At 44.6% G+C, this 16,030-nt stretch overlaps 1 protein-coding gene across 1 annotated transcript in view; it reads right to left on the bottom strand.

Annotated features, from left to right (window-relative positions):
- PCSK2 (proprotein convertase subtilisin/kexin type 2) overlaps positions 1-16,030 on the bottom strand; it is a 217,749-nt gene that overhangs the window by 100,476 nt on the left and 101,243 nt on the right. The window contains exon 3 of the mRNA XM_007181830.2: positions 809-922. Within this exon, the coding sequence (XP_007181892.1) occupies positions 809-922 (114 nt within the window). The remainder of the gene's footprint in view (positions 1-808; positions 923-16,030) is intronic.

The following is a 16,030-nucleotide window of genomic DNA, read 5'->3' as shown; positions in this document are numbered from 1 at the left end:
CCAAAGCATAAAGCATAGTCAAGCTCTGAAGCCCCAAGAGGGAAGTTGTGATGCATTCCTACAATGGGCGGTTTATAAATTATAAATATTTATAAATTAGTCACTCCTTTTCCTTCAATATGCCCTGCAGTTTGGGTTGGTTTGGAGACACTGAGCCCCTTTTAAACATAACCAACTCACCCAAATAGGTCAAGAAGGACTGCTGGTGTGTGAGAAAATATTCACTTCACCAGGCTGACGGGGTTTCCATGCCTTGAATCCTGTATCAGTTAAGCCCCAGTGAACTGATTTCTTGTCATTATTTTAGGAAGCACTAATAGATGCTACTTTTGTTACTTTAGCCTCTGAGCTCTCTTGCTTGTCCCTTGTGAAGTCATCTGATTCTTTTTCTTATGCCTGTGATTCCACCATGTCCTCCAGTTCCTCTGTCCATTGAGACCCCCGGATTATTCCTCCCAGAATTTTGACTTGACTTTCACATGGTTTTGCAAGTCTTCACTCATACACTGGTCTGGGAGAATCTGATCAGCTCTTGGTGGTTGCTTTGACCCTAGGAGGTCATGGCTATTTAAGCCGTTCCAGAAACAAAGCAGATTAGAGGACAAGATGCATGGAGGGTGATAGAAAATCAATACCTATCAGAGGGGGCACTGAGTCCCTAGCACCGAGTCGGATGCTGTCAATACCTATCAGCTAGTACCGAGTGGGGTGTTAGCTGACATCCCACAGAATAATGAGGAAATAGAAACGCATCTTCTATCTGAAGTTCCAAGCTGAGAAACGTTAGGAATGATACCGAGACGCTTACCAGATACCACTGCTTTGTAAAAAGAGGGTCGTTCATGTTGATGTAGATCTCGTTGATGTCTCTATACCCTCGCTTTCTTCGGTTGAACCCTTCCTGTTGCAAGGCCCTCTTTACCTGGAATGACAATACTGGCATGTTACCTGAACACCCCTCTTCTGGACTTCATTTCTACAAATTCAAATTCTATTTGTATATAATGTGTTTTTGTTTTTTTTTTCCTCGGCAGAAACCAAGTTCATTTCATGCACATTCTTACTTTATGATTATTTTCCAAGATCATTTACTTCTGCTTGCGCTCAACAAAGAGGCCTTGGGGATGGCTCAAAGTGAGTGTCCTTAAAATAAGAAGGAGATGGAGAAAATTATTCTCAAGGGAGATAAGGCGGTAGGGGCATTAGTGAAATAAAACAGTGAAGCACTTCTATTAAGGAAAGGAGTGTGGATTCATAGAGGGAAACAGTGGAACTGGCACAGACTATTTTTCTGGAGGGCTTCCCAGCATCCATTTTGGGAATCAGCCAAAAACAAAACAAGAAAAACCTGCCTGACAAGCCAGCAAGTCCACAGCAAAGTTCTAGAAGGTAAGTGAGGGACCTTTGAAGATAAATTGATGCTGTCCTTGCAATGATGGGACTTCATTTGGGGACAGTCAGACAGAACCCTAAGCCCTTGGATGGAAATGAAACTTAGGAGCTGAATTAGGGGGCTCCTGGCAACAGTTGGGCTTTGTCCCAAACGGGAACCTTTCTTTCACTTGGGCAATAACTAGTTCATTATCCAATAGCTGTGGCCGAGCATCTACATACTCAAGGAGTATGCAAATGGATAAAAGGGTGTGTGCTAGGTGCTTTTAATTTTTTAAAGTTATATTTTGCTTCTGAACATTCATTTCTCCTTCTGCCAGGACTCCCCAGTGCATTTGGGAGGTTACCTCAAGCCCACTGGGTTCTGTGTTGGTGGGAGTGAAATTCAAGGCACCAGCCTCCTATAAAGAATCTGAAGCCTCTCTCTGCCTCAGAGGTGCCTCAATGGGTATCTCTCTTCTAGGATATGAACCTTGGGAAAGTGATGTGAAGGCAGAAGGGACCCTTGGAGGCTATTTATCTCAGAGGCTCACTCACCAGGCTCTCCCCATAAAAGATCCTGGCCATCGTTCCCACAGCCCAGCCTGGAGCTCCCCCAAGACCAATCCATCAGCCTCCTACAGACTGTGAGCTCCGCATCCCTTTCCAACAGATTCACTTTCGTTCACATGACCCAGAATCAATTTCTGTTGCTTGCACCCACAAACTGACATGGGATGAGGGAAAATAGAAGACTCCAAGTCAGGAACAAAGGGACCACAGATATGGCTGATAACCCTCCCTTTCCTTGCTGCCCTGGAAGGCGGGGGAGGCTATGGGAGGGTAGTTCCTCACTTCCCTGCTCTACATGCAGACGCCGGAAGGCCCGGGGCTCATCTGCAGAAAAACTCTAATTCTACAAGAAATTCTACTTCTAGAGAAGTAGTGGGTATGGCATTTGCTCTGTGGGTTCTCTGAGGGGGATTCCAACAAGAGACATTCATTGTGGCAGAGTTAACTCCTGCCCCCTGAAAGAAATAGCAAAATAATTGGAAAAAATGGGATGGATGGTTATTTTTATAATGTCACAAAGCTGGACACAACTAGTGTCCATCAAATGGAGATAAATTATGATTCAAATATATCTATTCATATATGTATGTGAGTGTGTATATACATGTACCTTCTGAGAAGCAGATGTCAAGAGGAGATTAAATGTGTAAGGATTTTGTTAGGAGAGAAAACACAAGAAAGTGATGCAAGTTTGACCCCATAAAGAAGAGAGTGAACAGGCAGAGCCAAAGTGTCCTCCACTGCCCATCCACTGCCCCATCGCCTGAGGCAGGCTTGGCAAGGCTGCTGGCGATCAGAGGCAGCTGCTGGAGGAACCCTGAGTCTCTCAGGGTAGAACTGTGTCAGCACGCTTGCATCTTCCATCCTTGGCTGGAGCAGCCGTGGAAAGTGTGGCCTGTGGTCAACACAGTGGTAGCTTTCAGAGGATGGCAGCTAGCGTCCGTGAGGTCACAGGTCTACAAGGTGTAGTCTCACAGCTGCCACCATATATATATGTGCATGTATATATGTTATATATATATATGCTTATCTATGCATTTCTGTGTGTGTGCATTCATTAATGTAGAACATTTAAAATGTTGAAGTAAATGTAGCTCTTGTTGGAGCCCTTGGGGGGGCCACCCCAAATTGTGCCTCAATGGCATATTGATTATTTATTAAAGTTACTTAAGAAATGGCCAATGCAAGAGGGACACTCTGACCCTCCTTCCTGCCTCCCTAGAAGCAGGAAATAAATTTCTCATATGAAAGGTGCACTCCCTGCAACTGGAGGTAGAAGGACACCCTATCACCAGAGACAGGGAATTCGAAGCCAAGGAGCCTGTATAAACAAATCTTCTTACTTCTTTAATTCACTACCTCAAGCCCCAATTCTATTTAGATTCTTCACTAATTGGGCACCCAAAACCTGAATTTCTTCGTCCTGTCAATTATTCCTAAATTTACTGTTTCTTTGTCTAAAAAGTATAAAAGCTTCTATGAGACCTGCACATGCATGAATTAAATTGTGTTTCTTTTTTCTCCCGTTCATCTGTCTCATTTCCGTGTATTATTACTCCAGCCATAAGAACTCAAGAGTGGTAGGGGGGAGATTCCCCATCCCCTACATTCTCAACCTGTAAAGAACCACCACATGCCCCCTCAAAACTTCCTGTTACTGTGGAAGCAAGTATTCAAGCAACTTGGGAAAGAAGGAGCCGGAGCTGGCCGTCCATCCTGAATTCGCAACTTCCCATTTCAGTCCCACAACCAAGTCTTTACCTGCTCTGCTCACGGATGGGAACCTTGCCTGACTTCCCCTGAAGGGTCCCCATTATACTGGACTCATGTTGGAAAACTCCTCCACAAGTTGTTCCCAGCAGTGTAAGGACAGGAAGACTCATCTCAGATTCCATCTTTTCCAATAACGGTGGAGGAATGGCTATTACAACACCACTCCAAGCTCAGTTAGACCAAGTGCATTCTAATGAAAGGCTGTTTAAATTCATTTCCATAAAATTAATTTTTAATTCCATAAATTAGGTTTTAATGGAAACCAATGATGCTTTAGGATGTTGTGCTCCCTGGATGGCGCCCTCCTTGCAACTCAAAAGCACCGAAGCGTGACTCAAGGGGCTGCCATTTTGCACCTCATGTTATTAAAAATCAGGAATCCTAAGACATTGCAGAGGGCTTTCTGAATCGTGACCTCAATGAAGATCACAGTTACAATTCCAAGAGAGATGAACACCTTTAAGACACATATTTTCACTTGTTACACACAAAAAACTGGAGAAGAGTGCACCCTCCACCCCCACAATGATGCCAGGTACTGCCATCAGCTGTTTCCATTTTTTTGGTTCTTGTCCAACCCTAACTTGCATTTTAACCTAATTTTTACATAATAGTAATCATACTATAGATAAAATTGTGTATCCTTTCTTCATTAAGTATCTAATCATAGAAATTTTCATATGTTGCTACATAGCTCTCATCTTTTATTTTATCTTTTTTGGCCGTGCAGCCTGTGGGGCCTTAGTTCCCTGAACAGGGGTAGAACCCGCACTTCTTGCAGTGGAAGTGAGGAGACTTAACCACTGGACTGCCAGGGAAGTCCCTCTCATCTTTAATTTTTAATGACTACCTGAATATTCCATAGAGGAATGTACCATAACTTACCCAACGAGTTCCCTCTTACTGGTCATCTGGGTTTTTTTCTATTATAAGTGAAATTGCCATGAGCTGAGAGATGAAGTTATAAACTAGTTTTAAAGACCTCTGGGGAAGATTTCAGTGTTACAATTCTATGTGTGATAAAGCTCTTAATGTCAAAGAAGTATTTCCAAGCATTTATAATCCTCCCTCACATTATAACTAAAAGGCCACTTTCATTCTCTTTTCTCCCTCCTCTGAATTGTGACCTTTCACAGACAATTCCTTTCACTACCACTTAGATGTAGTACGAATGACATGCATACAACTTAACCATAGCTTCTTGCCTTCTCAAAAGAAACAAAAAACAAAAACAAAAACCATACAGCTAGCTTCAGTAGAATTCTCCCCCAAGTTGGCCCACTGACTTAAACATTTATACAAATAAAAAATATAAGAAAGCAGGTGTGTGTGTTACTGGGTATTATTTTATTAAAAATGAACAGAGGGATATTCTACAATTCTGGTTCAAATTTTAAAACTGAATTTGACACATGTGCAAACACAGATTTTACCCAAACAACACCCACTGCCTTTGCTCTCCTGGTGTCTCTCCTTAATTAAGAATTTTTCAGTCAACAAACGTTTTTGTGCATCTACAGTGTGCTAGATACAGATGATACTAGGGTGAGGAAGACACCACCCCTGCATATTGGCGTACTATTTTATAACATGTTAACAAGGTACTTTCCCTACATTTAGCCTTCTCAACAGAACTGTGGGTGGGTATGGTTACAACTGAGGAAACGAAGGTTCAGAGACCATTGTCCAAAAACTGAAAACACAACAGTCACCCAGGTTGATCAGTTCTAAAGGCCATGAACTTTCCACTAAAGCACGCAGTCTCTCCCTAAGGCACGGAATACAGTCAACCTTCCTGTATCTGGGACAGCATAACTTCATAAAACTCTCTAAGGATCAGGGCTGGGATCACTTCCCTGCTGGGCTGATAATTAAACAGCTGCTAATTAGCACCGACTGTGCAGGGCCAGGGAGGGGCCAGGAGAAAGGGGGGCAATCCAGGGTGCTGCCTCCAAAGGGCGTGCAGAACGTCTTGGCTTGAAGTGAGCATGAGAAGAAAAACCACAAAACACAAAACTGGTATGTTGCTGAGAATACTGGTTTATGAAATCTATGATGCTGTCAATCGTATCACACTATTCTTTTCTGAATTACTCAGAATTATTTTGTTTACCACTATTATGCGTTGACTTAGTCCCCCTAAAAGATATATTGAAGTCCTAGCTGCACGTAAATTCAATGAAGATAGAACATGCCCTCACACCATGCACAAAAATAAACTCAAAATGGCTTAAAGACCTAAATATAAGACAAGACACAATAAAACTCCTAGAAGAGAATATAGGCAAAACATTCTCTAACACAAATCATACCAATTTTTTCTTAGGTCATTCTCCCAAGGCAATAGAAATAAAAACAAAAATAAACAAATGGGAACTAATCAAACTTACAAGCTTTTGCACAGCAAAGGAAACCATAAAAAACAAAATGAGACAAAACGAAAAGACAACCTATGGACTGGGAGAAAACATTTGCAAATGATGCGAACAACAAGGGCTAATCTCCAAAATACATAAACAGCTCCTACAACTCAACAACCAAAAAACAAAAATCCCAATTAAAAAATGGGCAGAAGACCTAAAGAAGACATACAGATGGGCAGCAGGCATATGAAAAGATGCTCTACATCACTAATTATTAGAGAAATGCAAATCAGAACTACAATGTGGTATCAACTCACAGCAGTCAGAATGGCCATCATCAAAAAGTCTACAAATAACAAATGCTGGAGAGGGTGTGGAGAAAAGGGAACCCTCCTATACTGTTGGTGGGAATGCAAGTTCGTGCAGCCACTATGGAACACAGTATGCAGGTTACTCAGAAAACTAAAAATAGAATTACCATATGATCTAGCAATTCCTCTCCTGAGCATATACCCGGACAAAACTGTAATTCAAAAACATACAAGTACCCCTATGTTCATAGCAGCACTATTCACAATAGCCAAAACATGGAAACAACCTAGATGTCCATCAACAGATGAATGGATAAACATGTGGTATACAGTGGAATACTACTCAGCCATAAAAAAGAACAAAATAATGCCATTTGCAGCAACATGGATGCAACTAGAGATTATCATACTAAGTGAAGTAAGTCAGACAGAGAAAGACAAATACCATATGATATCACTTTTATGTGGAATCTAAAATATGACACAAATGAACCTATCTACGAAACAGAAACAGACTCATAGACATAGAGATCAGACTTGTGGTTGACAAGGGGGAGAGGGGGTGGGAGAGGGAGGGACTGGGAATTTGGGGTTAGTAGATGCAAACTATTACATTTAGACTTGATAAACAGGGACTTCCCCGGTGGCACAGTGATTAAGAATCCACCTGCCAATGCAGGGGACACGGGTTCGAGCCCTGGTCCGGGAGGATCCCACATGCCACAGAGCAACTAAGCCTGTGAGCCACAACTACTGAGCCCGCGCACCTAGAGCCCGTGCTCCACAACAAGAGAAGCCACGTCAATGAGAAACCCATGCACCGCAACAAAGAGTAGCCCCCGCTCGCCGCAACTAGAGAAAGCCTGCGTGCAGCAATGAAGACCCAAAGCAGCCAAAAAACAAATGAATTTAAAAAAAGAAAAAAAATTTTTTAATTGCAAAATAAAAAAAAAGAAGAATGAATAAACAACAAGTTCCTACTGTGTAGCACAGGGAACTATATCCAATCTCCTGGGATAAACCATAATGGAAAGGAATATTTAAAAAAGAATGTCCATATGTGTAAAACTGAGTCAATTTGTTGTACAGCAGAGATTGGCACAGCACTGTAAATCAACTATACTTCAATTAAAAAAAAATACGGAAAACAAAATATGTTGAAGTCCTAACCCCCAGTACCTCTGAAGGTGACCTGATTTGGGAACAGGGTCGGTGCAGATGTGATTAGTTAAGGTGAGGGCAGCCTGGGGCCCAGTGGGTCCTAATGCAGTGCGGCCGATGTCCTCATAAGAAGAGGATGGATAGACACAGGAGGAAAATGCCACAGAAAGACACACTCACCCTCCCCACCCATACACACCACCACCCCCATGGCCACACAGACACAGAGTGAAGCCACCTCTGGAGGGAGGAGGCACGGGGCAGACTTTGCTACTAGAAGCCAAGGAGCCCTGGGACTACCAGAAGCCAGGAGAGGCAAGGGAAGGGCCCCAGCCAGAGATCTCAGGAGCACAGCCCTGCCAGCACATTGGTCTGAAGTCTGAACTGCTGGCCAGAAATGTGAGAGAGTAAATTTCTGTTGTGTTAAGGCCACCCAGTGTGTGGTACTTGGTTATGGAAACTGTTACAACAGCTAAGAATTAAACTGTGTCCCAATGTTTCCTCCTTATTTGTAAGCTTCATGTGGTACCTAAAGTGCTCCTGTAGTTTCATTTGGACAAAGATTGCTTTTTACCATATGTCACTTCTGCAAACAAACAAAAGGAAAATGTTAGTAAAATAAATTGGTTAGGAAGTTCCTAAACTCCTTCACAGACAGAATCTAACTCAGAGTTGTCCGTGTCTGTTTCCCTCCGTGCCATCCAGCGCGTTGGTGGTCAACCTTTCTTGAGAAAATGCTTCACTCTTGTCTCCAGGGTTTTCCTCCAAGCTGCCCACACCTATTCCACACATTTTGTTGCACCAGGGGAGGCAATGAACATTTTGTCACACCAGGGGGGGCAATGAACATTTTGTCACTCTTGGCATTTGCAGAGAGCAGTTGTAAGATGCACTTAGGAATAGATGGTGTATGATAGTTTTGGCTTTTCTAGATTTTCTGATGGTAAACTTTTCTTTTTAACTTTAATTTATTTTATTTATTTATTTTTGCCTGCTTTGGGTCTTCGTTGCTGCGCGCGGGCTTTCTCTAGTTGCGGCGAGCGGGGGCTACTCTTCGTTGCAGTGCGCAGGCTTCTCATTGCAGTGGCTTCTCTTGTTGTGGAGCACGGGCTCTAGGCACACGGGCTCAGTAGTTGCGGCACACAGGCTCAGTAGTTGTGGCTTGCAGGCTCTAGAGCGTAAGCTCAGTAGTTGTGGTGCACGGGCTTAGTTGCTCCGCGGCATGTGGGATCTTCCTGGACCAGGGATCGAACCCATGTCCCCTGCATTGGCAGGCGGATTCTCAACCACTGCGCCACCAGGGAAGTCCTGATGGTAAACTTTTGAGGGGTTAATCACAGTGGTACTTCTCTCAGTTTGCCTCACCCCAGGACTGGAGACCCTGAGAAGAGGACTGGGAGACAGTCGTCTGTGGGAGTGATGAGGTTTTGCGGGCAGAGCCCTGGATCGGGGTCAGGAGCTCTGGGGTGGGCCTGAGGTGTAGCCACGGATGTGGGTTTGAAACCGGCACCTGCCCCTAACCCTGTGTCTTTGAGCATCATAGCGATCTTTCTGAGACTCAGTTTCCTTACCCCTAAAATGGGAATCATAATTACCTCTGAGGGTTGTTTTGAGAAATGAATCATGTCAACTGCTGTGACACACCCAGCACAGTGCCTGGCAGACGGCAGGTCAGGTCCCACAAACGCCAGTTCCCTTGGTCGGTCCTCTAGTCGGTTGTCCTGGACCCGGGTGCACATCAAATCACCTGGGAGCTTTAACAATCCCCACACTCAGGCCACACCTGGACCCAAGCAGACCCTCTGGGGCTGGGGCCGAGCATCAGAGGTTCTTCAAACTCTCCAGGGGGCCCCGCCCTGCACCAAGGTTGACTCTGACTTAGAGGCCGGTTTTCTTCCTCCGTAAAAGACCTGCCTCCACCTCTGGGAATTGTGATGAGACTCTGGCTGGATGCAGGCTGTGGAATCCTCACTTGGTGAAGAGCTCTGCAGACGTGGGACTTGTGCCATCACCTTGCTGAAGGTGTCACCCCAAGGCGGGGCGGGGGGACGCCCACTGCCCTCAGCCGGCACCCCGCCCACTGCCGGGCCTGGCTCTTCCTCCCTCTCTGTCTGTGGAAGGTTGGGGTCGGATTGGATCATTTATTCTCTAACTGGGGCGCACAGCAGAGTCACCGGGGTGAGCTGCTTCTTAAATTAAAAATTATTTTAAAACAGAGAAGTAGGAAAGAAGAAAAGAAAAAACATGATTTCCCCCTACCTCCCCATAATTCCTGTTGACTCTAAAAAGAAAAAATAAGGTAGCACATGTGCATGATTAGAAAATGAAAGAGGTACAGTTACCTCTGTTCAGTTACCTCTGAAAATGAAAGAAAGTTACATGATGGAAAGGGAACATTTTATCCTTCCCTCCTCTTCTCCGCTCACAAATAGTTCCCCTCAAAGGTAACTGCTGCTAATAATTTCTTGGGAGCTCTTCCAGGAAATGTTTATACATACGCTCTAATACATATATATACAGAAAGAGGGAAATTTTGTTAAAAGCAGCGTATTTAGCATGATCCTTTTACAGTGTAGTGAGTTGAATGTTCCCCCAAAATATATATCCCTCAAAAAATTTTTTTGAATTTTATCTATCTATATCTATCTATCATCTATCTATCTATCAATCTATCTATTAACTATCTATCTATCTATCTACCGTCTATCTATCTTTTGGGCCGCATGGCTTGTGGGATCTTAGCTCCCCGACCATGAATCAAACCCAGGCCCTCAGCAGTGAAATCACGGAGTCCTAACCACTGGACCGCCAGGGAATCCCCCTCCCTCCAAATTTTATGTCCACGTCCTAAACCCTGGAACCTGAGAATGTGACTTTATTTGGAAAAAGGGTCCTTGTAGATGTAATTATAGATCTTGTGATGAGATCATTCTGCATTATCTGGGTGGGCCGTAAATCCAATGACATGTGAACCAGAACAAGTATCCTTACAAGAGACACAGGAGAGAAACACAGAGGAGAAGCCTCGTGGAGGTGGAAGCAGAGAGGAGGGTGATGCAGCCCAAGCACAGGAACGTGACAACCAACAGAGGCTGGAAGAGGCGGAAGGAATCTCCCCCAGAGCCCCTGGAGGGAGCACTGCCCCGAGGACACCTTGATTTTGGACTTTTGGCCTCCAGGACTGTGAGAGACTAAATAGAAGTTGTTTTAAATCACCAAGTTTGTGGAATTTGTTACTGTAGCCATAGGAAACTCATACAACGTAGCAAATTTAAAAGAGAGATTTATATATACACATACATATATACAATATCAATATAGACTATCCATATGTTTAATATCTAAATATAGATATTATATAGTATATAACCAGCATATTTACGTATATAATATGTATATGTTATAATCTATATATTTCTACATATCTGTAGATGTATCTGTTGTAATATAGATATAATATCTGGTGGTATCTTTTAAATTTACTATGAAAGGATCATGCTAACTATATATACTATTCTTTTTTTTTGATGAACATAATAAAGTTTTTATTTTTTTTCCACATCTTTTTTTTTATTTTTATAAATTTATTTATTTATTTATATTTATTTTTTTGGCTGTGTTGGGTCTTCGTTTCTGTGCGAGGGCTTTCTCTAGTTGCGGCAAGCGGGGGCCACTCTTCGTTGCGGCAAGCGGGGGCCGCTCTTCATCGCGGTGCGCGGGCCCCTCATTATCGCGGCCTCTCCCGTTGTGGAGCACAGACTCCAGATGCGCAGGCTCAGTAGTTGTGGCTCACGGGCTTAGTCGCTCCGCGGCATGTGGGATCTTCCCAGACCAGGGCTCGAAACCGTGTCCCCTGCATTGGCAGGCAGATTCCCAACCACTGTGCCACCAGGGAAGCCCCTTTCCACATCTTTATTGGAGTATAATTGCTTTACAATGTTGTGTTAGTTTCTGCTGTACAACAAAGTGAATCAGCTATACATATACATATATCCCCATATCCCCTCCTACTTGAGCCTCCCTCCTACCCTCCCTATCCCACCCCTCTAGGTGGTCACAAAGCACCGAGCTGATCTCCCTGTGCTATGCGGCTGCTTCCCACTAGCTATCTATTTTACATTTGGTAGTGTATATATGTCCATGCCACTCTCTCACTTCATCCCAGCTTACCCTTCCCCCTCTGTGTCCTCAAGTTCGTTCTCTACGTCTGCATCTCTATTCCTGTCCTGCCCCTAGGTTCATCAGTACCTTTTTTTTTTTTTTTTAGATTCCATATATCTGCGTTAGCATACAGTATTTGTTTTTCTCTTTCTGACTTACTTCACTCTGTGTGACAGACTCTAGGTCCAACCACCTCACTACAGATAACTCAGTTTCATTTCTTTTTATGGCTGAGTAATATTCCATTGTATATATGTGCCACATCTTCTTTATCCGTTCATCTGTCGATGGGCATTTAGGTTGCTTCCATGTCCTGGCTATTGTAAATAGTGTTGCAATGAACATTGGGGTACATGTGTCCTTTTGAATTATGGTTTTCTCAGGGTATATGCCCAGTAGTGGGATTGCTGGGTCATATGGTAGTTCTATTTTTAGTTTTTTTAAGGAACCTCCATACCATTCTCCATAATGGCTGTAACAATTTACATTCCCACCAACAGTGCAGGAGGGTTCACTTTTCTCCACACCCTCTCCAGCATTATATATACTCTTCTTAACAAAAACTCTTTCATTCCCTTTAACAGATGCATATTATTTCATCATGTGGTTAAAGAAAATTTCTTTATCTCCTCACCTCGTCGAAGGATGCCCTGGTTGGCTGCATCTTTTGTCGTTGTTATTTTGCAGTTCCACTGAGTGCTGCAGTGAATATCTACACACACACACACACACAAACACACACACACACAGAGTGGTGATGTTTCTAAAGTATGTCATCAGGATAAATTATAAGCAGTGGAATCGCTGGGTTGATGAGTACGACTTTAAATTTTCATCAGGCAGTTATTGCCAAATGCCCTCCAGAAAGTTTATAACAAATTTCGTGCTCACTGACAATGCATCAGAGTGTGGGGAACTTTAAAAAATTATGAATCTCAGACACCGTAATGGGGCTATTCTGAACCAGGGGCCTGAGGTGCTGCCCGGGAACCTGTACTTTGAAGAGCTCCCAGGGGACTGGGCTATAGACCAGGGCTGAGAACTTCAGGAGGCTCCAAACTCCGAGGTCCCCTCTGGTTCTCTGATGCATCCAGTGATGCTTCTGTCTGGGGAAGCAGAGGTACCCAGCCTGGCCTCACAGAGCAATCGTCTGGGGAGTTGTAAAACGAGTCCCTGCGGGTGGGTCATGGCCTCTGGGTTTCTCGAGCTTTCCAGGTGATTCTGAAGAGCCCCCGGGCTTGAGACACAGTGTGCTGGACTCCTCTGCTCCCCTTTCTTCTCTCTTGACCCCGTCCTGACACATCACGGACAGAGAAGTGAAATCAAATTAAACTACAGCTGAGAGAGGGACAAAGTGCATCTACACTAAGCAACTTCAAGAGCGCGCTCTCTGGAGAACAAACCCAAATCCATAAGAAAATACATTCTATTTACTCACTAAAAATTCATCTCTCCTTATTCATCTCAGACTAGTTGCTGGGAGTGGGGAGAGGGCAGGCTGGGGGCGTGGGCAGTGGGAGGAGTATCAAGAATATAGCCAAGTTTCCAAAGAACATTGTTCTTTAAAAAATAATTAAAACCCTCTTAATTTGTGAGGTAAATTACCTAGCGTTTATTATGGGCCGAGGACTTCCTTTCCCTGATAGGTTCAGACAAAACAAAAATAGCTGTTCCAGAAACATCCTGTCCAATACATCAGCTGGAACATCCGTGGTTGGACTTGAAGATGAGCCCACATGGGGCGCAGGATTAAGGCTGGAGTAGACGGCTCTCTGGCCCCTGGCCTGACCATCCTGTCTGCTGTTATTCTCCTGGGGAGGAGGGGAAAGGACCTGTCCTTTCTGCTGTGTCAGCCAACCTGGAGAGACTCTGTCTTCCTCTTGTGAGATGCCAGAGGTGCGCTGGGGGGCTGTCCTTTGAAGATTTGAGCTGCCGGGGAGAACTGAAATGGATTGGGTTGGGCTTCATCTCATGGAAAGGACAGTACAGCTTGACTTCTATTTAGTATAAAATGTGGAAGAGGAGGCTGCGTGGCAATGTGGATGAGTTGGTCTTTGGGACAGGCAGGCATGGAGGCCCTGGTGTACCTACTGTCCACTGCTGTGACATCTCGAGCAAGCTACAGAAACTCTTTAAGTCTCAGTTTTTTCACCTGTAAAATGGGGATGAGACCTAATACCGACTCACAATGATTGAGGGCTGCCTGTGTGCCAGGTGGTGTTTAGTCCTTTTCATACCTCATCTCAGACAGTTTTCACAACAACCTTGGGGCGGGGGCGGGGGGCTAGGAGGGAAGGCATGAAGAAGTCAAGTGGCTGGAAAAGTCACACAGTTAGCCAAGGGTGGAGCCATGAGTCAGATCTGTTACAGGCTGAATTATGTCCCCCTAAAAAAATTCATACGTTAACGCTGTAACCCCCAGTATGTCAGAATGTGATCGTTTTTGGAGAAAGTGTCTTTAAAGAGATAATTCAGTTAAAATGAGGTCATTAAGCTGAGCCTTAATCCAGTATGGCTGCTGTCCACGGAGTGAAGACAGACACCTTCAAGGCATGGAGAAAGGCCTGGAATAGGTCACTCTCTCATGGCTCTCAGAAGAAACCAACCCTGCTGATACCTTGATCTTGGACTTCCAGACTCCAGAACTGTGAGACATAAGTTTCTGTTGTTTAAGCTGCCTGGTCTCTGGTGCTGGGTTATGGCAGCCCTAGGAAACTCACACGTTGCCCCAGCAGACCCATTGCACAGTCTGAGTATACCCCTCCTGTCCCAGGTGGTTGCTTTGCTCCTGCCTCATAATTGGGTTGTGGTGAGGGTGAGGCTCAAATGAGACAATGCAGACACACATCTGGCCCCTGGTATATACTCAGTAAACGCCAGCAATTGCTACCGGAATTATTGCCAGTGTTGTCATATTTCCGGTCCTGTGGAAAGATAGCAGGGTGGCGCCTTCCCTTGTTCCATCCTGCCTCAAGCCAGGGTTGTCTTTTCCCAAAGCAGCCCAGAGAGTCTTTGATTCATTCTTTTTTATTTTTTTATTTTTTTTGGCTGCGTTGGGTCTTCGTTGCTGTGCGCAGACTTCCTCTAGTTGCGGCAAGCAGGGGCTACTCTTCGTTGTGGTGTGCGGGCTTCTCATGGTGGTACCTTCTCTTGTTGCGGAGCATGGGCTCTAGGTGTGCAGGCTCAGTAGTTGTGGCGCACGGGCTTAGTTGCTCCACAGCATGTGGGATCTTCCGGACCAGGGCTCAAACCTGTGTCCCCTGCATTGGCAGGTGGATTCTTAACCACTGTGCCACCAGGGAAGTCCCTGATTATTCTTCTTGCTCTTAGCTAGTGGAAGACAAATCAAATTCAACATGGCAAGAGAAAGCAGCTGGAGTCCATTCCCATGTATGTCCTGACAGCAGAAGACCCCCGTGCAGGAAAAGCACATCTCCACTTCTTTGCCTTCACCTTTCCAAGGCAGCATGTGAGCTCAGTGTTTGAACCGAGGAGCTGAACACAGCTCATCAAACAAGAGACCCAGAAAAGCCCTCATTGCTGGGGTGATGTGGGAGATTATGGAGGAAGGAGGCCACGGCTAAATTCAGATAGTCCAGTTCCTCGCTTTCTACGAACCGTTGGCCTTGGTTGTCAGGATCTAGAGACGGAGGTTTGGGGAGGGAAGACTTGACCCCGGGAAGTCCATCACCGGCAAGGAGGGAGAGAGCAGGCAGAGAACAGTCGGAGAGTCTGGCTGCTTAACTTCCTCCTTGAACAGGCAGTTGTGACTTTTTGAAAGTCCAATTATAGGCAAATCACAGGGCTTAACTTTTCAAAGAACAGGGAGTTAAGCCACAATTATGGTTGAATGCACCATATTGATTGCCCTCATTTAGAGAGGTGTGAGAGAATGAAGACGATCAATTGAGGGGAGAGAATATGGCTTCGTGCCTCTGGCCACAGTTCCAGCCACTGCATCTCAGTGACAAGATATTAACAAATTGCTATCTAACAACTAAAGCTGTGTATACAAGCTATGCTACGAGATAAGTCAGTGTAATTAGGGAGGGATCGAAAGATGCTTCTAGTAAAGCAAAGGGCAGAGGCCACTGACAGGAATGCCTGTAGAAGGTAAAATTCCAGCTGGAATGTGTGTGTATCATCATGATCTCAATCTTCCTCTAGCTCCTGTTTCCACGGTGGAGGGGAATGTCACGAGTTGGATTTAGGGGATTATATTACAGAAAAGGAAATTAAAAGACAGTAGGTGCTGTGCCAGATGTTGGGACAGGGATGGTTAGACTGGGGTACACTTGAGAGGATGCCAGGAACCCC

Source organism: Balaenoptera acutorostrata, chromosome 15 (assembly GCF_949987535.1).
Source record: "Balaenoptera acutorostrata chromosome 15, mBalAcu1.1, whole genome shotgun sequence".
Taxonomy (NCBI): domain Eukaryota; kingdom Metazoa; phylum Chordata; class Mammalia; order Artiodactyla; family Balaenopteridae; genus Balaenoptera; species Balaenoptera acutorostrata.
The sequence above is the reverse complement of the archived record's forward strand: the minus strand, read 5'-3'. Positions and strand labels throughout refer to the sequence as shown.